Genomic DNA, 24,673 nt, shown 5'->3' with positions numbered 1-24,673 from the left:
CAAAGATTCATGATGTGTCTTTAGATAGAAGATTTTAAGTTTTAAATATATTTTTTGTATAATCCAAAACAAATAAATTGGACGTTACGTTCAGCCAGTCCAGAAACATAACTTGAAAACAAGGTTCTTGCTAACTGACTGGAGCAGAGCGTGTGCAGTCACATGATCCACCCGCACAGACGGTAAACACAAGTTAGTTTCACTTTAGATCTGTTCAAAGAGACACTTGCAGTCAAATTGTGAATTTACATGTGTAAACGCTGACGCTGTCAATGTACCAGGGGCCTAAGAGGGCCCCATGAGATATGACAAACATAACTACCAGACTTGAACATGTAACAACTGTAAGGATAAGCATTTCTTCACTATAATGTAAATTGTGAAAGCGCCAACTTATCATTAATAAAGTTATCCCAGGGCCCCTCTGAAGGCCCCTCTGAAGGCCCCCCTGAAGGCCCCCCTGAACAAGACGGCTCTGAACTGGAGCTACACGTTTAATGCGTGTGGAACATTACAGACAAATCCATAAGATGATAACAACGTCAAGGAAACAATATTTATTTCTCATGTAAAGACAACATTTCCTCCAGTCCCTTCTGTTTGCGCGTGCCCGACATGTGCGTGCGCGCTCCCGTCGGCGCGTAGAAGGCGACGTAAGCAGCTACGTCATTTGCGCGGCGCCTTGCTCCTGATGCACTTCTTTTCCCGAAAACCTGAAGACAGATGTTTCGATTTCAGGTGAGGACAAAACCCCCCGCGCGGCTTCAGTCCGACCCGCGCTGCTTTTATCTCCCCGGAAACGAAGTTAAAAACGTGTTCAGACGAAGCCGCGGCTCTTTGTTTACGCCGTGGCCAATGCGGTGTCGGCCTGTGCAGTTTGTCCCGATGACATGAGCCAAAGGGGACACGCAGGACGAGGACAAACTCGTTACACCGGGACCACGGAGCCGCCGGCGTTACACAAATGTCGTGTTTGTTTGTCCAAATGCATTTGCAGCGCACGGTCCGTCCACGTCTCCCGGTGGACGTGCGTCTTTTACGTGATGTAACAGTGTTAGCATTGTGGCTAACGAGTGCTACTGACGCTACAAGACATCTCCAGAGACATACAAACATGCGGCAGTGGTGCATTTTACACACGGGGGCTGTATTCTGTGATAAAATGGACAAGGGACGGCTCGTTACCTCTCAAATCTAACTTGTATTCAGTGAAAACGATGGATTTTCTGTCCTTAAATGGATTGCTGGACGCTACACGTGCATATTTTTATATAACTGTGGAAAGAATGGGCATAACTTGGCTTTGGATTGCATTGTTGTGTTTGTTGACTTTGGTTTTGTCCGAAGCTTAGCAACAAAATGCAATAGTGCTGTTAATAATGCCATTGGGGACGCCAGATTTATCACACTTAAGAGTTGTAAACACATTATGAAGTGCAGTATATCTCACAGAAATGGCCACTGTAAACACAAATATTTAAACTACTTTATGCCATTGATAGAATAACCCTAAAGCACAATACTCAATAAATTATTGTTATAAAACATGATCTACAAGTAGTGGAATGAAATAATGAATAGATCTAGAATAGGGCTGCAACTAACGACCATAATGCTATTCCATTAGTTGTTTAAAACGCAAAAGTCACATAATGAAAAGAGTTTTACTACTTTTGACCCAGATTAACCTGTAATTTGAGGCCTGGTGGAGCACATAATTATGGAACAAGTGTTTTTTATCGAATACATATCATTTTCATAGAACTACGGCTCAATTTCCGTCATGGCATGTTTTGAGGCCTATTTACCCGTTAACGATTATTCAATTACTAAATTAGTTTTTATTTTAATAATCAATTTGTTGCAATTAATCGATTAACTTGTTGCCGCCCTAATCCAGAATGAGACATAGAAGTTACAGAAACAAAACATTTACCATTCTACAAAGAATAGTATGCACGAAAAACATTGAGCCCCAAAATATATTGTTCTGTCTATGATTTATTGAACAGTAAGTTGATACAGTAATAATCACATAAAAACACATTGAATGGTCACAATTGGTAAATCTCAAAGGCTGATAATTAAGATATTATAACCTTCTTTGGTAAGAACTGAATACCATGTCTCCATGTGTTTCAAACCTGCTTTTTTTGTTGTTTAAGCTTCTGAAAACTATTTCAGAAATGCATGTAATTCTTCTCAAAGTTAGCATTTTATTTTTCATCCATCAACTCACTCAAATTAGAACAGTCTTGCATGTTGTGTAAGTACGTACAGTGTCTGAATCTTGGTTTAACACACATCTTGATTCTGGATGGATTATTTTTCAGAAATCTTTAACACTCATCTTTAAAATTTAGATGTTCAGAAGGTCCCCCCCCCAAAAAAAAAACTTACTGGGCCTTACATACTTTATCTCCTCATGGCTTGTGATCGTCACCTTTTACTTTGTTTGGTGTTATCACATCATAAGTAATCTGACTTTGACAAGAACAAGACGGTATATTCTTATTTCTTGACTGACAATGTATTGATACGTCACCTGATCATCTTTACTGCTACAGATTTCTCAATGCGATGTTTGCTGTACATTTGTTACATCTGTTTTCCTAACAAAGTGCCCCTCGTTGCTTGCGTTTTAGTCCCTGGACGACGACTGTACGCTGGAGGAGGAGGATGACGGGCTGATTGAGGAAGAAGACGAGATCGATCAGTTCAACGATGACACTTTTGGAGCAGGCGCAATTGGTCAGTAAATGTGAAAATGTAGGAATGCATTGTCTGTACATTAGTATTTTTACTTGTTGAATTTTGTGTTTGGGCAGGGTTAAGTCTAGTTTATATTTTATTTAAATGCGTCATCCAAAAGTATTATCTATTACTGCACAGAGATATTAAGTTTGCGTTTGTCTTCCGGGACTGAGTGCGCTGTTGATTTTCAATACTTAACCTGCCACTGAAGAACTGGACATTGCTGGTTCATCGTGGTTCCTTGTATTCACTCAATCACATATTAATACAAAAGGGGAAGTCAAGATTATCTGATTATTCCATAACCGCAATTAGTAACGTCTCGATGTCATTGTAACAATCAAACACAAATAACTGATCATTTAAAGAGCAAAAATAATAATAAATATAGCCGCAAGCGGCAATGATCGGCCCTCGCCACGCCGCCGCCACGCCGCAAGAGGAGGGGGCGCTAACGCGCCCCAATTGTCCTTTTATTACGCCTACTGCTGAATCTGAATCTTCTCCCCTTTGTTTTACCATCAAAAAGCTATTTTATTTTGAATTCTTGGCAAAATGTGCGGCTTTGCCGCACAGACACCGTGACTCTTTGAATGAAAATGTGGATAACTTTTGATGGTCCACCCCTGAAGATGAGTCTCACCAAATTTCAGGTTAATAGGGCTGACGCCCTGGGAGGAGTTTGTGAAAGTCTAAAGTGTAAACATGTTCTGGCGATTTCCCCATTGGAATAACATGGAAGGTTTCGGTCATCGTTACGGCAACGCCATAACAATTATGACATGAGTCATTGACTTTTTTGATGGGGATGCTAAAATTGAGTTGTGTGTCAAATTTCATATAATTTCGCAAAACTAAACATTTAACCTCCATATAAAATCTGTAGGGGGCGCTGTGGCGCCAAATGAATTTATTTCACTTCAAGTAGGTTTAGGGCAAAGAGTTTAACAACTGATTCTAATTTGACGCAATTCGGACTTTATCTGCGCAAACGGCAGAAATTTTAAATATGGGAGATTTCTGAAATTCTAGCTACAGTTTGCGGCTTCGCCGCTCAGAGACCGTGAGAGGTATCAATGTAATTTGGATAACTTTTGATGTCCCACTCCTCAGTAGCATTTTCACCAAATTTCAGCTTTTTAGGGCCAACGCCCTGGGAGGAGTTCGTAAAAGTACGACGTTTGGAAAAACTCCGAAGTCATGTTTAGCCATTTTTGAAGCAATATGGCCGACATTTGGTTGGGCGGACGGCATTGCCGTAATAATATTTTTTACTTCTCTTGTCACCATCTACCTCTGCGCCAAATTTCATGATTCTACGATCAGATTTTTTTTGGGTCATTTCCCATCTCTCAATGCATTTTTGGTACATTTGGTGGCGCTGACGCGCCAATTTTTTTTATTTTAGAAAAGGGAAATAGCCAGAATGTAGAGAGGCACGATTTTTAGAGGTGTGCAAATTTTTGTGACTTTTCGTCAATGTTCACTGGGTGAAAAATAGGGGGGTTGGTCCCGAGAAGAAGAAAGAAAGAAAGAAAGAAAGAATAATATTCCGATGCGAAAACAATGTTTCCCATTTTTCAAATATCATAAACTATACATTTTCGGAAAGCGCTCGCGCTTTCCTACCTCATGGTGTGGGTCCCTGGTCACTGACGGGTACTTTCGTTAATTTTGAGTGGGCTCCGCCCACTTTGTGTTTTTGGCCCTCTATACAGTAATAATGTTCAATTTTTGCATTACATGCTTATATGCACGGAACATGCAAGAGATGGGGAACGTATTCGTGAGCTACTTAGCGCAAATGAGTGCTTTATATGGGAATGACGACCGCTTCGCGGTCGTCATCTCAATGTAAAGTGCTCGTTTAGTGCGCACTTTTGCGCGGTAATGTTTACAACGGTAATGTTCCATTTTCCTACTACTAATTAGTATGCACGGGGCGTGCATGAGTGAAGGAGTGCGTTAGTGAGTGTTTGGAAGTGGGCGAGCGCTTCGCGCTCGATTTCGTGCGCACTACCTGCGCACTTTCGCAGCCGTGCTTCGCACGGCCTTACGAGATTAATAGGCCTCTCGCCAGCTTGTGGCGCTCGGGCCTAATAATAATATCTAATTCAATACACCAAAAAGGCAAATTAGGTGTGAAGTGCTTTTTTTATCAGCTTGTTTGTGTCACATTAACTACTGTTGTTTCGCCATTTCAATCATTGTGAGTACGGTCATTGTAAAGTCCTTCTCCCATTATCATAACACAAACATTTTATATTGTGGCGTCCATAGAACAAAATACATTTTTAAAACAGTCACTTCCGACAAAAGAAAACACAAATTAATAATGATTATTGTTTTGTTTTTCCTTTTTTTAGAAGATGACGGCTGGCAGGAGGAGCACAAACGTCTGGCAGGGCTGGATGGACTGGGAGGTGTTGTACCAGGGTCTGGATCAGGACCAGGGTCTGGTCCAGGGTCTGGCCCAGGTCCAGGGTCTGGCCCAGGTCCAGTGTCTGGATTAGAACTAGGGTCTGGATTAGAACTAGGGTCTGGATTAGAACCAGGGTCTGGATCAGGACCAGGGTCTGGATCAGGACCAGGGTCTGGATCAGGGCTCGGGGCTCTGGGACGAGCAGGAGACCCCCCACCACTCGGGCCTCCAGCGTCTTCTTTGCCATCAATGAATTTCACGTCTTCCTCTGGTTTTCCTCGTCCAGGTCAGTGAAGTTGAACAGGGAAATTATATTATAGGTGTTCAAGTTTTCAATTGGTAGAGATCATAATATACATAATTTCTGTCATTGTTACGTTACCAAAGTAAACCATGCAGTGCAACAATCTGAAAGTAATAAGATCAACTTTCAATTATAGTCTAATTATAGTCTGTCTTTAACAAGAAGACACTGTCCATCTCTGTCAACTTTTAAATCACATGTTAAAAAGGAAATAAAGGAAATAAAGTGTTTTTTTTAACTCTGGCCTTCCATGTTATCTTTTTGAAATGTTTTGTAATTGTCTTTAACCAAATAAAATCATCCTAAATCTTCATGTCTAGATGCAGAGGAGCGGGGCGGAGGCGACGGTGACCTGGCAGAGTCGTTAGCCCGGTTCATCCTGGACGCAGACCCTGCTATCGCTGGTGTGGGCGCGGCGGAAAGACCAAACCCCGCTCTGTCTGGTCTACAGGGTTTAGACCGATCCAGAGTCCCCAACCAGCTCCCCCCGCACCCCCATTTGCCCCCGGGACCCTCCACGTCCGGTGAGAAAGCACAGGAAACGTGTACAAACTACGTTGCTTGTAAATATGATCTGTCAGTGTGATCTCAAGTGGCATTGCTTTAGCGTCATGGGGTCAGATTTAGTAAACATTGCATCTTTGCCGGCCTTTTGCAATCCAAACAACAAACAGATTAGTGGAAAGAATTATCGCTAGACTTTTTGATCTGTAAATAATCAATAGGTGCAGCCTGAGCTCATTTACGTCATATAATATTCTGCACTTAAAATGAAAAAATTAGCAATATTGGACAGAACTGAACAATTTCAGAACAATGTATTTGAGCCTCAAAACCCCTGCCATGGACACAATGGAAGGATGTCTTTGGAGCATACGTCAGGCAGCTGAATGAAGGCCCTCAGAAAAAAATCGATGGCACAAATTGCGTTGATGATTAAGGACTGGACTGACATCATAATTAAAGGTGGTATGGACGATTTTTTTCAGCAAATTTTGTATCATATTTCCTCGTGGCGTGGATAAATCATTTGTCCTGCCACGTATCAATCATAAAACGCACCTACCGCTCACCTGCAGCCGCGTGCGGTTCCTCCTCACGTTTCCGCGTGCCTAAGTGCATGGATCTATCATAATATAGTTCCCTCAATGTACGGGGCAAAATGAAGACGGAGAAAGACAGTTCGAGCTGACGCAGAAGTGGACAGAAATCTACGGGAGACGAGAGATGTGATGCGCTCTGTTGCGCTAATAAACAAACGCACGTGTGTGTTGTATCAGTCCGCACGGGGGAGTGCGCATGCGCACTTCCGCCTGCGTTCTCAAATCGCCGAAAAATCGTCCATACCGCCTTTAACATATGCAAAATGGGGAAAATCATTTCTGGACTCAAACTGAAGTGACAAATTTGACAGACTCAATGGACCTCTATTTTTGTCTTGATATTCTTTAACCTTCTTTTCTTTGGATGCCACCCCTTCCTTATTTTCTCATTTTATTTTTCTTACTTATTTTGTTCAGAGGTGCTGTGATCAATCGGCCCTCGATCATGATTTGGACGATCACGGCAAAATTCCTGTGATTGGTGTTCTGCAAAATGGGCTAATCAGACACGATTACACAGTGTCGTTTAAGCTCCTTATGAAACCATTGTGGTTAAAACGCGCTCTGATGTACTCCTTTAAATCCCAATGTTTGCTGTCTGCTCCCGCTCGCACCTCGCCTGCTCCCGGAGCGGACGACAACACGGAGCAGCCACATGTTTCTGTAATCACAGAAGAGCTCTCCCACTAGTCTTCTAGTTAAAAGAATAAAAGAGGTTCAGAGCTAAATTGGAGTGTCCAAAGCGTCCGACGATCAAACGCTCCCGACGTGTTGCCCCACTATTTGAGAAGGACGGCCAGTCACGGGCACTAAACTTAGCGAGATCATCATCAATCCTTTTCTTGACAGTGATCGTCTTCAGTGTCCTTGCAATCGCTGGTTTTGTTTGTGTTTGACAGCGGCAGCAGCGTGGTGTTTATCTGCCATGATTTTCTAAGCGTTTCCAAGCTATGCTGCCTTCCGCCGCTGTGCTGTAGCGTAGCGCGCCCAGTTTGTGCATAGGAATCGCTTTGGGTATGTTCACCGTGCTGTATCTAATATATCACAGCGAAAAAATTTCGTCGGTAAGTATGTCCGGAGCCTTGATTTTGGAGTCGGTCAAAACTGATTTTTGCGTCAAACATTGACCGCGTCCGACCCGTTATTTCGAGGCTTGCTTTTTGAAGCTGTACAGTTACTGTAAGCACATTGGTACAGGGCTTCTCCACCTTTTTCTGGTACGCCCCCTTAGAAGATAAAAAAATGTATCCGCGCTTCCCTCCACAGCCTCGAGAAATGATAAAGTAGGATTTAAAAAAAGAAAAATTTAAAAGCAACTATAAAATCGCATATTATCCTTAACTAACACTCATAATTAGAGTTTAAATAGATCCAAAATAAACAAACACTTGGATCAATCACAGAAATCTGCTTACTCACGTCATGTTTATATTACATTTCAATAATCTGATCACTCCAGAGATCAGATAATGATCTAAATGTAAACATAGTGTGGTGTGAAAGTAAACCTACCAAGTGTGAAGAGGTCTAAAAATCTACATGAATTACCCTGGAGACAGTAGTTGTGTCTTTGGATATAAAGTTTCCAAATCCAGAGCATCAGAACAGATTTAGTCAGAATGCCACTGTAGGTAGTGATTCAAAGTAAAGTCTGTGTTTGTTGTAGGTCTGGCTCCTGGTCCTGCATCGCTGCTCAGCTTCCAACAGCAGCAACAGCAGCATTTGATGCGCCGAGGAGCGTCTCCCATGGGACAGGTCAGACATGGTTCTATTTCATCCCTGCTGACCTACGCATGCGTAGGGATTCCTTCAGTGCATTCATAGAACCATAGATACGTCTGTAACTTTCATTTTACATTTTTACTTATGTAATTTGTATTATGACAAATAATGTTTATGTTTGTTTGTTTATTCCCGAGCTCATTGCTAATATGTATTATTCCTGTTTTAGATTAACTCTCACAGTATATGGGAGAGCACAATGGGGTTTGGCCCGGTCAGTCTCACCCCTGGGCTGTGCACACACATGGAGGTAAGAAGCACTTTGCAAACAAAAGCACTTGTTCTGTTTGATAAGAAATATGTGAGTGTAGTCTTAAAGGACACATAAGTATATAATACAGCATAATATTATTATGCTGTATTATATACTTTTGTTATAACATTGTTCCATGTATCAAAGACCATGGACCTGGAGTTGTATTTAGCTTCATTCATCATCTTTACATTCATCTTTTTTATGTGGAAGTCTTGCTCTGTGCCTCAGAAATTACACATTTAATTTTTTTTCCTGGATTGTTGCTGCATAGGTTTAGAGTCTGTGCACTTCTGTTTCATCCTCACTGACAGTGCTTTAAGCGCTGTCTAACCGTAGTTACAACCACATATTTTGTTTTGAAGTTTAAAATCATCGCCAGACTTGTTCTGAGCATTTCTTGGGTCAAATTGCGTTCATTTTGACAGTGTGACAGGCTGAGAAATAGATTTTCAAAGTTAGGGGCCCCCAAGCAATTTCAAGGGCCCACAAGCGCGCGCGGCATCGCGGCGTCATAAGAACAAGATAAATGTGTTGTTTTAAACCTGGTTATTAGCATGTAAAACAATTTAAAGTACTTTTATCTGTTATTTGATATGAAGAGCACAAATACTGAATCATATAAACCAGAGATCATGATCTTTAAAACTGTTTTTCAATATAATTATATTTCTTAGATACAAAAATACTGTTTACAGCATTTGACACAAGGAGATCTTGTGGAATATATGAAATCACGTCCTACAAAATAAACTACTAACATATATACATTGCCCTGAAAATTAGACCGGGCATTTCCGAGGACATGTGAACGCAACACGAAACGCAGCGGCCAATCAGACGCCCGCTTTCATCGATATTACGTCACGGAGACCGCTCGGCCAATGAGAAGCATGTCTGTCAAAATGAAACTTAAGCGATGAAAATGCCCCGAATATGGCCAACTTGTCAAAGCACTGGAAGTCAAAGCACTGGAAGTCTAAGGATTACAGTCTGGCGGTAATGCAACACTCGGATGCCAACTGCCATAAAACAACAACAACAACAACATGGCCAAATTACTTGTTAAATCTTGATTTTTTTTCGAGGAGGGGCACGGCGGGCCCCCTCCTATTTCAAACCGCCGGCCCGCCGGAGATTCAACTGCTTGCGGGCCCCGGGCCCCCGTCTAATTCGCAGCCTGTGTGATTATATAAACATACCAGCCACTTTGGCTGTTATGTTTAGGCAATTTAGGCTCACATAGCTTCAAACGCTACTTCTTTTGTTCCAGTGCTGCTGCTGACATGTTCTGCCATGTGCTGTGCTGTGTAGCGACGCACGCCTCGGCCTCTGTTTACATTCACACCGTCTCCACGCTGAGATTACGTCTCGGGGTGGGCGGGTGACACACGCTCTCGCTGAGACTACGTCACGGGTTGGGCGGGGGACACACGCCCTCGCTGAGACTACGTCACGGGTTGGGCGGGGGACACACGCCCTCGCTGAGATTACGTCTCAGGGGTGGGCGGGGGACACACGCCCTCGCTGAGATTACGTCACGGGTTGGGCGGGGGACACACGCCCTCGCTGAGACTACGTCACGGGTTGGGCGGGGGACACACGCCCTCGCTGAGATTACGTCTCAGGGGTGGGCGGGGGACACACGCCCTCGCTGAGATTACGTCTCAGGGGTGGGCGGGGGACACACGCCCTCGCTGAGATTACGTCTCAGGGGTGGGCGGGTGACACACGCTCTCGCTGAGACTACGTCACGGGTTGGGCGGGGGAGGCAGATCGCTCTTCGCGAGGGTGGGGCGCGAATCTCAAACTAAGCCGTTTGCATTTCCGGGTTTGTGAGCGGGGTCCAAGGTATGGGTGATATTTTATAACTATTATGTTATGGGTGTTGCACAACACTTTATTATCACACACAATTATTCAATCACACAATTATTATCAAATATACCCTTAGGGTAGACTATGAAACAGGGAAAATAGCATGATATGGGACCTTTAAGCTTCAAAACGTTGTGTGTTTTATTGCAATTAATTCTCTTCACTTGTTCCTCAGGACAGTCCGCTCATGTCCATCATCAAAGAGGTGGGTTTGCCTAAAAGACCTCAGAACCGAAGCGACGAAGCCAGAGACCTGTCGGAGAGGGTCCCGCCCCCTCGGTCATCCTCGCCTGTGATTGGCTCTCCTCCTGTGAGGGCGGTGCCTATCGGAACTCCACCCAAACAACCAATGAGCCATTTGCTCAACCATCAGGTGACGATTATCAGATGACGTTCTATAGGCCAATGTTAAATACTTTTCATATATTACTATTTTGGACAATTTTTGTCAATGATTAGTACATTTATAAATGCTTTGTATACATACAAGTGTAACCAGGACAACATTTTGAAAACTAAAATACTAAATGTTCAACAGTCGGCCATTGTTTAAAGATCCCAACTTGACACTAGATATGTTAAGTTCTTGACAATATTGATTTGTAAATATAGATTTTGCCATTTGTTTTATAGAAGAAACACCTTGTCTTTTCTTTCCTCTAACATCTGTGATAGTGACTGTGACTTAAGTCCCTCCTGACCCTCTCTCTTTGTGTTTGTGTGTTGTATTTAGATCCATCACCCCACAGCGGTGCACATCCGGGCCCCGGTGCCACACAGATATCATCCTCCTCCTTTCCCCGATCGCCTTTCTCCAAACACACTCCTCAACATAGCAGTGAGTCCTCCTCCTCTTTGACTGTGAGAACGCCCTGTACAACTCTTCCAAAACACACCTGGAGTTGAAGCTTCATTCACGCTTGTTTCAGCACTCCTGTCTGCAAGGTCGTCTTCTCTGAGCCTCACAAAAACACTCATTTCAAAGTTTTAAAGTTCCCAGATTTGTGACATCAGAGAGAAATCCTGTGCTGTTTTTAAGTTTATAAATCATCGCCAGACGTTCTGTGCATTTCTGCCGCAAATCTACCGCTCCATCTGTTGTCTCCAGTAGATGCAGATGATCCTGATGAGGGAACTCACTGATGGAAAGTAATGTGTGGTTTCAGTAGAGACATAATTATAAGTGCTTTACTCCTCAAACACTGTGCAATGTTTAAAATGATGTGTTTTTAAGGATATTGAATATATTTTCAGTATATTTGAGTGTGTTTTGTGTTTCTGCAGAACTCTCCTCTGTGTCGAGGTCCGTTTCCTCCTGGAGTTTTGTCTCAGATCCAGAGGGCTCAAATGCTCAACTCTCAGGTTTGACTCTTAACATCTTTTTCTGCTTTTGGTTCAGCAACGCACCAGTTTTTTATGATGAACTATTGAGTCTGTTCTTTTCATTTTCACCAGGCTTGAGTTTGACTTGACCTTTTTTCCCCTTCTGTGTAAACAAAATATATATTATTTCTGATTAAACGGGACCTGTTTGTATTAATTTGGTCAAGCTACATTTAGTAACTTATTGAAGAAATTAAACTTTTAGACTTTAAACTTTCAGACTAGTTTTCTGACAGTTTTATGTTTTGTTTGAAGTAACAATACTCTTTTGGTTATTCTTTATGTTGTCAAAATGAATTGATTTGAAAATGTTCACCAGATTTTCCTTGGCATTTTTAAAAGGGGATCAAATCACATTTCTACCATCCAAAAGTCGGAGTTGAATTTAAAAATATTTTTTTATTCTAAATAATTTTGTTGGATTCTTAGAATATAGGCCCAACTTCCACCTCTCTACATCATCTACATCATTATAGTTATCAATGGGTTAAATGTGAGTGTCACAGCTCTTATTGTCTGCTTGACCTCTGTGGGTTTGACTCAGTTAAATGTGAGTGTCATAGTTCTTATTGTCTGCTTGACCTCTGTGGGTTTGACTCAGCTAAATGTGATGAGTGTCATAGTTCTTAATGTCTGCTTGACCTGTGGGTTTGACTCAGTTAAATGTGATGAGTGTCATAGCTCTTATTGTCTGCTTGACCTGTGGGTTTGACTCAGTTAAATGTGATGAGTGTCATAGCTCTTATTGTCTGCTTGACCTGTGGGTTTGACTCAGTTAAATGTGATGAGTGTCATAGCTCTTATTGTCTGCTTGACCTGTGGGTTTGACTCGGTTAAATGTGATGAGTGTCATAGTTCTTAATGTCTGCTTGACCTCTGTGGGTTTGACTCAGTTAAATGTGATGAGTGTCATAGTTCTTATTGTCTGCTTGACCTTTGTGGGTTTGACTCAGTTAAATGTGATGAGTGTCACAGTTCTTATTGTCTGCTTGACCTCTGTGGGTTTGACTCAGTTAAATGTGATGAGTGTCATAGTTCTTATTGTCTGCTTGACCTTTGTGGGTTTGACTCAGTTAAATGTGATGAGTGTCACAGTTCTTATTGTCTGCTTGACCTCTGTGGGTTTGACTCAGTTAAATGTGAGTGTCATAGTTCTTATTGTCTGCTTGACCTCTGTGGGTTTGACTCAGTTAAATGTGAGTGTCATAGTTCTTATTGTCTGCTTGACCTCTGTGGGTTTGACTCAGTTAAATGTGAGTGTCATAGCTCTTATTGTCTGCTTGACCTCTGTGGATTTGACTCAGTTAAATGTGAGTGTCATAGCTCTTATTGTCTGCTTGACCTCTGTGGGTTTGACTCAGTTAAATGTGAGTGTCATAGCTCTTATTGTCTGCTTGACCTCTGTGGGTTTGACTCAGTTAAATGTGAGTGTCATAGCTCTTATTGTCTGCTTGACCTCTGTGGGTTTGACTTTGTTGTTGAAGGTGGCAGGCTTCCCTCGCGGTGGCCCTCCTCCCATGATGCCCGGCGGTGGGTTCAGGCCGTTCTTCGGTGGTCCTCCTCCTCCACACGGACACAGGATGGGACTGCCACAACCCCACGGACCCCCCAACCACGCCCTGCCCATCCGACATAACACCACCCACCTGCACCCGCAGCACCGGAGAATGCTCACGCAGCGGCTGCAGAGCCGAGGAGGGTAAGGACCAGGACTAAGACCAGGAGTTTAATGTTTATGAGGGTGTTGTACTTTGTTTAGTCTCACAATAATAGACTTGTCACTTAAGAAATGATAACTTTGATGTTTTTGTTATCTTTATTTAAATCAAAACCACTCTGAGACAGTTCAAGTTCAGAGGCCACGTCACAACGGTCTGTTAAACGAGCCTTTGTCCTGTGTCAGGTGTCGGCCTGGACTGGACCGCCGCAGCAGAGACCCCTACAGTAACCTGATGACCCAGAAGGAGAAGGAATGGGTCACCAAGATCCAGATGATGCAGCTCCAGAGCACTGACCCATATCTGGACGACTACTACTATCAGGTCAGAGAGAACTCATGGAAGAGCAAAAATATGATGTAATATTAAAACTATGACCAAATGGCCTGATATTTCATCACATTAATTAAAAACGAAATCCATTTAAACTAGGACTGCAACTCCTCATCCAAATAATTTCCATCATTTTCGGGCTCTGCGGCGCTCCTGAATAAAAGCAGCGCCAACGAAATTTACAAAGAAAAGATAAATTGTACCTGTACGGGCCGTACCTGACAATAAACCGTAGGTTCCCACGTTGTAACATGAGACATCTACACATATAATAGACGGTAGTAAGATAAGATATTCCTTTATTGTCCCACATGGGGAAATTTCATTGTTGCAACGCAGGTAGATACAGAAGAAAAGAACAGATAACTTATAGGATGTTTGAAAAACACTTTCAATAGAAGATCTCCGATAAACAAAAATTCCCATAGACAAAACCTCCCATTACCCAACAAGGGATGGAGGGGGAAAATAATAAAGGTAAAAATAAATAAATAAATACCATTGCATGTGATCACGACAGTAATTGCACATATTACATATGTACATATTCATACATGTACATTACATTACATATTACATATGTAATGTAATATTACATATTACATTACATATTCGTATATGAATATGTGTCATGTAATATGTACAACAGTAATTGCACATGAATATGTGTCACGAAAAATAGTGATGCGCCAGCTGTCTTTTGGGGCACCTGTGGTCTGCTGCATCCCGTGTCTAATTAGACTTATTTCTCTGTGAATATGAGTCTGATTGTAATTAAACACACAGCGTTTTGAGGCTTGAAATATAAAAAACACGACTTGTCCCCTGGACAGTGTCCACTGTCCACTGAAGTCTTCTCCTACAGTGTGTCACATGCTTCCTCTTCCTGCTGGAGTGCCCCCCGGTGGCCGTTGGCCAATAAAGATCTATAAATTAGACGCAACGTTGTAATGTCTGCAGGGTTCAAAGCGTGGGGAAAGAGTAGCGAAAAGTACAGTAAATATTAAAACTGTTGTAATCATATTTTGATCTAGATCTGGACTAGAGTCATGAAAACACATGCTAAATAACCTTTTTTAATAACGACAGCAGCATTATTACATCATAATGTCAGAAAATAATATAAAATGTCTGATTTAAAATTTAAGATTATTTTGCCATTTGACTAATTTTATGATTATTCTCATTCATAATTAATCTAATAGTTTTGTTCTCGCACGACTCGTGAGATTTTTACATTTGATCCACAAAAAGCGAATGTAATGCTCATGATTTTCATGTTTCCTGTGGTATTTTGTATCTTTCAGCACATTTATTTTTTTGAAGTCTGTTTGTTGTCCATATAACAATTATTCAATTACTAAATGAGTTGACAATTACCTCAATAAAGGATTAGTTGCGATGAATCGAATCTTTTTGGTAGCGTACATTAAACTTGTCTTGCACGTTGTCCGTCTTCATTCTCACAGAACTACTACGAAAAGATGGAGAAGCGTCAGGAAAAGGAGCGAGACAGCAGCAAAAAGGAGCACACCACCAAACTCATCACTCCACAAGTGGCCAAGGTGGAGCACACATACAGGCCGGGTGAGATGCGACACACACATGACACACACACACGAGACACACGCACACGACACGCAGACACTACTCACACACACATATGACGCACACACCACACACACGACACGCAGACACGACACACACACGACACGCAGACACTACACTACACACACACACACACACACACACAATACGCAGACACTACACACACACACACACACACACACACAATACGCAGACACTACACACACACACACACACACACAATACGCAGACACTACACACACACACACACAATACACACACACACACAATACGCAGACACTACACACACACACAATACGCAGACACTACACACACACACACAATACGCAGACACTACACACACACACACAATACGCAGACACTACACACACACACACAATACGCAGACACTACACACACACACACACAATACGCAGACACTACACACACACAATACGCAGACATGACGCACACACGACACGCAGACACTACACACACACGACACACAGACACTACACACACACGACACACAGACACTACACACACACGACACACAGACACGACACACACACGACACACAGACACTACACACACACGACACACAGACACTACACACAGACACGACACACACACGACACACACACGACACACAGACACTACACAGACGCTACACACACACGACACACAGACACTACACACAGACACGACACACAGACACGACACACACACGACACACACACGACACACAGACACTACACACACACACAGACACTACACACACACACGACACACAGACACTACACAGACACTACACACACGACACACAGACACTACACACACACGACACACAGACACTACACACACACGACACACAGACACTACACACACACGACACACAGACACTACACACACACGACACACAGACACTACACACACACGACACACAGACACTACACACACACGACACACAGACACTACACGACACAGACACTACACACACACGACACACAGACACTACACACACACACGGCATACACACACCCACACATGGCGCACACACGACACACATGACATGCACACGCACACACATGACGCACACACACACACACACACACATGACATGCACACACTACACACACAAAAAACATTGCTATTTACACAATCGTATAATAAATTATTTTATAATCTTCTGTTTCAAATAGATTTGTGGGCCTTCATATGACCTTAATTAAAATAGTAGTTTCTGCAAAAATCCAGAGCAAGACAAATATTGGATATCAGCTAAACAAAATCCACACAATCATGTAACAAATTATTTTATATCCCAGATAACTTGTTGTAACTTTGACTAAAAGTCAAAGTTAATTTGTGAACTTTACATAACTTGGAACTTGCTGCACAAAATGTTGCAATCAAACAAAATCACAGTTTGACTTGACAGTTATTAAATCGCAAACACTGCAGTTATTCCGATTAAAATATCTGAAATCCACAAAATATCTTCTGTCTTTTTATAGAACGTGTAGTTTAAAACTCTACAAATATTAGATTCTTGTATTATCCTTTGTTTTAGACATTTATTGCTAAGTTTAACGCAACTTATTGCAATTTCGTTCTTACATTTTACTCTTTAGTTTCTTTATTGTGCTGCTCTACTTGCTGTGATATTAAGATAAGATGAGATATTCCTTTATTGTCCACACATGGGGAAATTTCATATTATTGTCAACAACAGCAGGACTCCAAAAATCTACTCCATTACTTCATACTTTTGGTAATAATATCTTTAAGGCAAATGTGAACTCTGAACTGAATATGGATTTTTAGTAGTTTATAAGTCAGCAATTATTTCTAGATTTTGTAACTGAACCAATTGAAGGTTTAAATTTGCTGATTGAAGCTTCTAGATGGAGGATATTTACACATAAAAAGGATTAATGTTGAAAATTGGTTATTCAATTTTTAGAGTCAGTATTTTCGTGATAACAATTTCATTATTATTAAAATACTTATGCAATTATTTAAATATTAAGTCGACTATATTCTCAATATTCCAATTAATTGTGGCAGTCTTTGTGTTCATTTGTTAAGATGTAATGTGGGAGCTGCTGTGTCCCAGTTGGGGCGGAAATATTTGGGAAAAATATTTAATTGCAATTTTGTGACAAACACTCGATTTCGATTTTCAATTAGATGATTTAGTTGACATTATAAACTCTCCTGGAGCTTTAACATTTGAGAGAACATGATCTGACTGGATAATTTGTCGAGGGCATTATATTACTTAAATAATTGTGAATCCTCCCTAATCGCCCTTTTGATGCAGATACCTTTTGATAATTTGCCTTCTCCAGCACCATTTACTCTCCACGTACAGTAGGTTTACGCGCCGCTCTTGTGTCCACAGTCCAGTTCGCAGGATCTCTGGGTAAACTCACCGTCTCCAGCGTCAACAACCCCCGAAAGATGATCGACGCCGTGGTGACGACTCGCTCCGATGACGAGGTTTGTGCAACGGGAAGGTAAAAAACAGAAACCAGGAGAGGACCGGAAAAGAAACTGACTCCGTAAAAAGAGGTTTTGATCTCAATTGGTGTGACCTGGTTAAACGAAGGTTAATCAAATATGAAATGGTCTCAAACAGTCGTCAGTTAATATACTTTATAGAGTTTTCAGACTTTAGGGTTCGTTTAATCCGTCGATGGTGTTTTAATCGACCACAAGAGTCATGGAGAGAGTTTGCTTAACATTTGAGAGAGAATCATGAGTTTAACGGTGCGTTCACACTTACACATTCAATGCATCGACTAAACCTGAAGCTAAACCTGGACTAGATCAGGACTGAACCGGGACTCAAACAGGACCAAACCAAGTCCACATCAAGATGAAAATGAACTCAATTAAAGCTTGAACCCCAATGTTCCTTCTTACATATATCATAAATACAGTTTTCTGGTGCTTTCCTTTATATGTGTTTGGTTTTCTCGATAATTGAGAACAGTTTGGGTCAGTTACATCAGGTCAGTTTAAATCATTGAGAGTTTCACGCTCGCACCACTTCAGATTAAGAATGTCTTTAGTCGATTAAAGACCTAATACTTTTACCTAGATCTGGTGAACATAGTAATATTCAAAGAGCACAAAGTGGGGGGGAAACCGGGTTGGACGGGTTGAGTAGTAAGATTGTTTAACTTCTTCTGTTCTCTGCACTCGTACCTTTTTAAAGTACTACTGTTTATACCAAATGTTGGTCATGAATAATATTTGTTCATTTGCAGGAAAAACGTGAGAAGCAGGTTTGGAATAAGAGGCGTCAGATCCTCTACACAGTGGAAAAGGTAAACGTGAGCGCTGAGACTGTCATGGAATTAGAAAATGTCTTTGGGAGGAGACATACACCGATGCTATTCCGTAACACATTGAGAACACAATTTGACTTAGAATATGAAACGACACAGAAATATTAGACATTTGTATGTAATGCATGGGAGAAAACGGAGAAAGCAGCCTCCGTGATCCTCCTGCGTCTCACCCCGTTTTTTCCCATGCTGGTTGGTTTTATTAGATATTCTGGAATAGGCGGGTCACATTTCTCATTGGTCAGTTTCACATCAAGGCACTTTGTATTTTTCCGTAGAGATCAAGCCTGCAAGGGGGGGTGCAACTCCCCCCCCTGGGGCAACATTCTTTGGCCCATCTTTATGATACCTTCGCCATAAAACAACAACAAACAAATGCTGTGTCACACACCCGTTCTTCTCTTAGACTAATGATGCAGATAAAATACATCACAGAAATATAATCATATCACAGAGACATTAAAACTAATCTAGTATTTTATTATTATTATTATTAAACTGGTCAAATGCTTGTTTTCTGCAGATGTACAGTTTGTTGCTGGAGGTGCAGGACTTTGAGAAGCGTTTCGTCCTGACGCCTGAAGAGGAGCGAGAGGCGCTGCTCGAACGACACAAAACTAACACGGTTCAGCTCTGCAACTCTCTGCGGGAGAAAGAGTGGGAGGACAAGTACGAGACCAAAGCAGATTAGAACTGACAACAACACTTTTATCTTGTACCTTTAAATATTGACATTAAGTTCTCCGTTGTATTCATACAGCACATTTTCACATAGTTTTGTGAAAACATTAGGGCAGCAACTCACTGTTATTTAGCTGATTGATTTGTGATTCGTGGTTAGATCTCGAAAGGCTTGTAAAGATAGAGATTTTTACTAAATTAGATGCAGCAAAATCTGGTGATGCTGCTTAAGGACGTCTTGAGAACCGTTACAGACAAAATGGATTCTTTCATCAAAAAGTCTGTTTGTGAAATAATTCCTCGTCGTGATTAGATTTAACAAAGAAAAGGTTTTGGAAAATGTATCTAAGCTTGGAAATTTGGAAATTGTCAAACATATAGAAAGGCTTATGAGACATATTTCTTGTTTCAGCTCTAAAAACAGTTGAATATAAATGTCTCTATTTAGCTCCACTATTTATTACAATAATATATACATTGCCATTATTAATATAGCGTCATTTAAATAATTACTGGTGCAAAATGGAGAAAAGTACCGGTAAGAGTCATTGTTCTTCCCGGCCTGCAGGGTGAGTGACGAGCAGCTGGTGATGATCATGTCCGTGAGGAAAGGGAAGCGGCTAATATCCAGGCTCCTCCCCCTCCTGCCCGCTGCCCAGGCCACTGCCGTTCTCATGGCGACCGCCCGAAACCTGCCCGCGCTCGCCAAGAAGGACAAACAGGACCAGGTGAGGAAAACACACTTTGAGTAATGTAATGTTTGAAGAATTATATCAAATATTGACTCAAATAAACTTTAATCATTGGGTTTTCCCTGTATAAGAAATACATTGAAATCAAATCTAAATGGAAAATATACAAGATTATAGATTTATGCGTTGGGAAGCAGAACTAAACTCTAATTATATTTTAGAACTAGTAACAGCATCTTTAATCTCTGCAGCTCGTCCAGCCAGCACAAAGTTACCACGACACAATGCACACTCTCATGCCGTTCTTGTTTGAAAGGTTCATGCTCACGCTTCGCCGGTGGTGCTGTAGTTAAGAGTCTTGCCCTCCATGTTCAGGGGGCGGTTCAAACAGGGTTAACTGCTTGAATACAGTCGTTTCCTCTTGTAGGTGCTGTGTTGGTTGGTAGAACCCGTGTCTGCTGTGGTCCAGTCCATGTCGAGCTCCGCCCTCACGGATTTACTCCAGGAGCTCCAGAGCAACGAAGGACAGCTAGCATCAGTGCTACACAACAAGGTACACAACACCGTACACACCAGCTACACAACATGGTACGCACCAGCTACACAACACAGCACACACCAGTTGTTCATTGGTGTAACTCTTTGCTCTCTGGTGTGTGTAGTTTGGTGTAACTCTTTGCTCTCTGGTGTGTGTAGTTTGGTGTAACTCTTTGCTCTCTGGTGTGTGTGTAGTTTGATGTAACTCTTTGCTCTCTGGTGTGTGTGTAGTTTGGTGTAACTCTTTGCTCTCTGGTGTGTGTGTAGTTTGGTGTAACTCTTTGCTCTCTGGTGTGTGTGTAGTTTGGTGTAACTCTTTGCTCTCTGGTGTGTGTGTAGTTTGATGTAACTCTTTGCTCTCTGGTGTGTGTGTAGTTTGATGTAACTCTTTGCTCTCTGGTGTGTGTGTAGTTTGATGTAACTCTTTGCTCTCTGGTGTGTGTGTAGTTTGGTGTAACTCTTTGCTCTCTGGTGTGTGTGTAGTTTGGTGTAACTCTTTGCTCTCTGGTGTGTGTGTAGTTTGGTGTAACTCTTTGCTCTCTGGTGTGTGTGTAGTTTGGTGTAACTCTTTGCTCTCTGGTGTGTGTGTAGTTTGGTGTAACTCTTTGCTCTCTGGTGTGTGTGTAGTTTGATGTAACTCTTTGCTCTCTGGTGTGTGTGTAGTTTGGTGTAACTCTTTGCTCTCTGGTGTGTGTGTAGTTTGGTGTAACTCTTTGCTCTCTGGTGTGTGTGTAGTTTGGTGTAACTCTTTGCTCTCTGGTGTGTGTGTGTGTGTGTGTAGTTTGGTGTGACGCTGCTGTATCTGATCCTGAGTGAAGGAGAGCGGATGCAGAGCTCGGACCCAAACTGTCAGCTCATGGACGACAACCGATGGTAAAAGCTTTGGATTTCCCTCTTCTCGTCTCAAAAAGAACGACACTATTTGAATTATTTTAAGTCATAGTTTTACGCTGCACTTTATTTATTCAACCCTCAAATTCAAAGTTTGAGTATCATACAAATGGGCCAGTATTTGAGCCAGTTTGACAATGGAAGGTTCAGATCTGGGTTTAATCCTCTGGTTGGATCGTCCTTCAGTCGTGGACGCTTCAGAGCAACTCAATCCTTCACAAAGTGTTAACGTTATGTTTTCAAAGTTTGAAAATCAGTAACAAAAGCGTTTTGAAGAAGCAATTTTAGTCCATTCTTCAAACTATTGTATTTCTGAGACACTTGAAGATAAAGATTTACAGAACAATTAGGCTGCAAAGTAGTGATTTTTTTTAAAAATTCGATCCGATACCAAGAAATACTAATACAAATGTACACTAAGACAAATATCGCGAACACCTTTACGTTGGCCATTGATACTTTTAGATACCTGTGTCAGTGTCGATATGTAGATATTTGGTATCGCTCTGCCCATCACTACTGCAATCTAAGTGTGACTTTAAAAGTAAACGTACTTGTATTTTGATTCTGACAAAATGTCTTTTTGAGAACTATTACAAAGACATTATTAAATCAAAAATCATACTTCTTTAATAACAATAATAATACTTTACTTTATTTGTGAATATTCTGTATCCAGGCGCCTTCAGTCACCACATTTACACCATTTATTCGGTGGATAATGTATTTAAAACAGAAGGAATAATGGTGGACTTCTGCACATGTTTAACCCTCTGTGTCCCGTGTCCCCCAGGACTGAGCTGGTCTTCTCTGTGACGCGGGAGCTGCTTTCCGTCCCGTCCGCGTCTCTTTCTCCTCCGTTATTCACGCCTCCAAACCTCCTCTCGCTCTTCTCTCGCTACGTCGACCGGCAAAGACTGGAGTTGTTACAGGACAAGCTACAGTAAGTTTGGTGTTGTTTTTGTGTTCTTTTTTTGGGCAGATAAACGCCTAAAGTCTGCCCCAGCCACAGTCCGAACGAGCTGTAGAAGTGACCAGGGTCCGATCGATAAGGAGGAGGAAGAGCTTTGTTGCCATACTGAAATGTTTCTCCATTCCATTTTTTTTTTTCTTTAGTATCGAAGTGAATATCTAGTTTTGATTCTAGTTTTATTATTCTAGTATTATCTGTTTTTTGTTACTTTTGACACCCTTTGTCTGGACATGAACAGTGTGATTGGTCTAACGGACATAAACACACCCAATATTAAACCATACAATGCTTTTGATATTAACATCGTAAACTATTCACATTTTACAATACATTTTGCTAAAAAGGCACAGGTATAATTGCTTAAAATGCTGATTATACTGAACAATAACCAGTTGCTAACACTCGATGACAAATGATGAACAAAGACTTCAATGTCACAAATTGTTAAGAATGATTTATGCATATTAACTACTCAATAATGTACTTGTTCAATACTTTATTAAGGGGAATAAAGGTGTAGTAAGTGGTTGCAGATTTCTTTTGCCCTTGGGTTTATTTGACGGGCAGTGAACTGGGGGTACGACTGGGGAAGGAACAGTGATAAAAATCCAATCACGATCTCATTCCTGTGATAGTTTTCTCTTGAATGTGCAAAATCTCTCTGTAAATGTCTGTTGAGGTTCAAATATTGCACAAAACATGAGTCGGACAAAAAGTGAAGCCCAGAACTGTAGAAACGTTACTTTTATTCTCTCTGAGCTCAGTTTTAGCTGTTTTAATTTAGCATAAACAACAATTGCAATCTGATCCATTTTTCGATAAATATCCCACCTCTGCGAGTATCGTAATTGTGATCTGGCCCCAAATAAATCATGTACTTTTTCATTTTTATTCTTTGGCTCATCTTAATCCTGCATCGAGACCGGGAGACTGGTGTTTGCCTTTTTGATAGAAGATTGTTTTTAGTGTGTTGTCATGACGGCGAAGTAACAAACTAACATATTTGATGTGGTTTTGTCCACAGGATCTCCACGTTGTCCAGGTAGAAGTTACTGCAGCAGTAAAAGAACCCTCAAATGATGTTTTAGTTTTGTTTTTTGGGCGTGAATGGTGATTGAATCTGACATTTTTAAAGCGCAGAACCTAACGACGATGTGTTTTAGTTTAGTGTCTGGTTTGAATGTGTGCGACGAACATGAACATGAGCGTGTGAATGACGAATGACAATGAAATCTGCATTTTTAAATATCTCGTTTACGATCATGCCTGTGATGAACCTTAAAATCAAAAGTATTTCTATTGTATAAAATGTACTGTTTCATTATTTTGAATGTGTACATAAGTCGTTTTAATTTCACAGTTGGCACCAATAAAGCTTTTTAAAACAAGTGCGAGCAACAGCAATGTTCAAGTTTAATTTATTCATTTGTGTTTTGATCACTGGGTTATTGTAGTATTTGAGGAAACTAACTATAATGTAACATCTGATTCATTATCTTCTGATAATGTGAAGGATTTTAAAAGTGCAAAAACATATAAAAAACATATTAAAAAAACATTCTTATCTGCAGGAGCAGTGCAAGAAACACAACTGTCCAAGTTTTTTCATATTATCAACGTTTGCTAGTTTATTTACCACAGTGGATCGTCTCCAAGAAGTAACGTTGAAACGTTTCTGAAATAAACCCCAGAGATGCTCCAAGACCACGCTCCCTGAGCCGCTCCTGGTGCCTCTGGTTCTTTCTTTCAAAGGTACAAATATCTCTTCAGCGGCTGCTCATTCACCAAAACTCAGCGTTTGGCTTTTAGACATTTGAACAAAGCGTTTGAGCTTTAGAAAATAATGAACAAACAGCCACATGTTTAGGTCAAATTGATACAATGGATATAACTACTGTCTCAACCTTTTTACTGAATTATGAATATGAACCTTTTAATAGTACACTGGTACTTCCAGTGTTTGCATGTCACTACACTATATGGGCACTCCCAGTGACTGCTTCTATTGATTATATAATTAAGT

General features: G+C 41.2%; 1 protein-coding gene across 7 annotated transcripts; it reads left to right on the top strand.

The window, feature by feature from the left end:
- The first annotated feature begins 646 nt into the window (after positions 1 to 646).
- On the top strand, positions 647 to 23,718 carry patl1 (PAT1 homolog 1, processing body mRNA decay factor). 7 transcript variants are annotated; one of them, XM_072463034.1, is made up of 21 exons: positions 647 to 738; positions 2,646 to 2,751; positions 5,124 to 5,213; positions 5,322 to 5,462; positions 5,801 to 6,004; positions 8,250 to 8,338; positions 8,535 to 8,615; positions 10,672 to 10,869; positions 11,230 to 11,334; positions 11,781 to 11,858; positions 13,364 to 13,578; positions 13,783 to 13,921; positions 15,400 to 15,517; positions 17,925 to 18,022; positions 18,796 to 18,855; positions 19,400 to 19,545; positions 20,126 to 20,285; positions 20,677 to 20,802; positions 21,568 to 21,659; positions 22,471 to 22,620; positions 23,675 to 23,718. In XM_072463034.1, the coding sequence occupies exons 1-21, from the start codon at positions 724 to 726 to the stop codon at positions 23,694 to 23,696; spliced, it is 2,433 nt and encodes an 810-aa protein (XP_072319135.1). In that variant the 5' UTR covers positions 647 to 723; the 3' UTR covers positions 23,697 to 23,718. The 7 variants fall into 7 exon arrangements, with proteins under 7 accessions (XP_072319135.1, XP_072319137.1, XP_072319136.1 ...); XM_072463036.1 differs by having other exon boundaries at positions 5,121 to 5,213; positions 5,328 to 5,462; positions 5,807 to 6,004; XM_072463035.1 differs by having other exon boundaries at positions 5,121 to 5,213; positions 5,328 to 5,462.
- The last annotated feature ends 955 nt before the right edge of the window (positions 23,719 to 24,673 follow it).

The sequence above is a fragment of the Eucyclogobius newberryi genome, unplaced genomic scaffold, assembly GCF_026437365.1.
Source record: "Eucyclogobius newberryi isolate DKJ021-1_F unplaced genomic scaffold, fEucNew1.0.hap1 SCAF_4, whole genome shotgun sequence".
NCBI lineage: Eukaryota > Metazoa > Chordata > Actinopteri > Gobiiformes > Gobiidae > Eucyclogobius > Eucyclogobius newberryi.
Note: the sequence above shows the minus strand (reverse complement) of the source record. Positions and strands in the feature narration are given on the sequence as shown.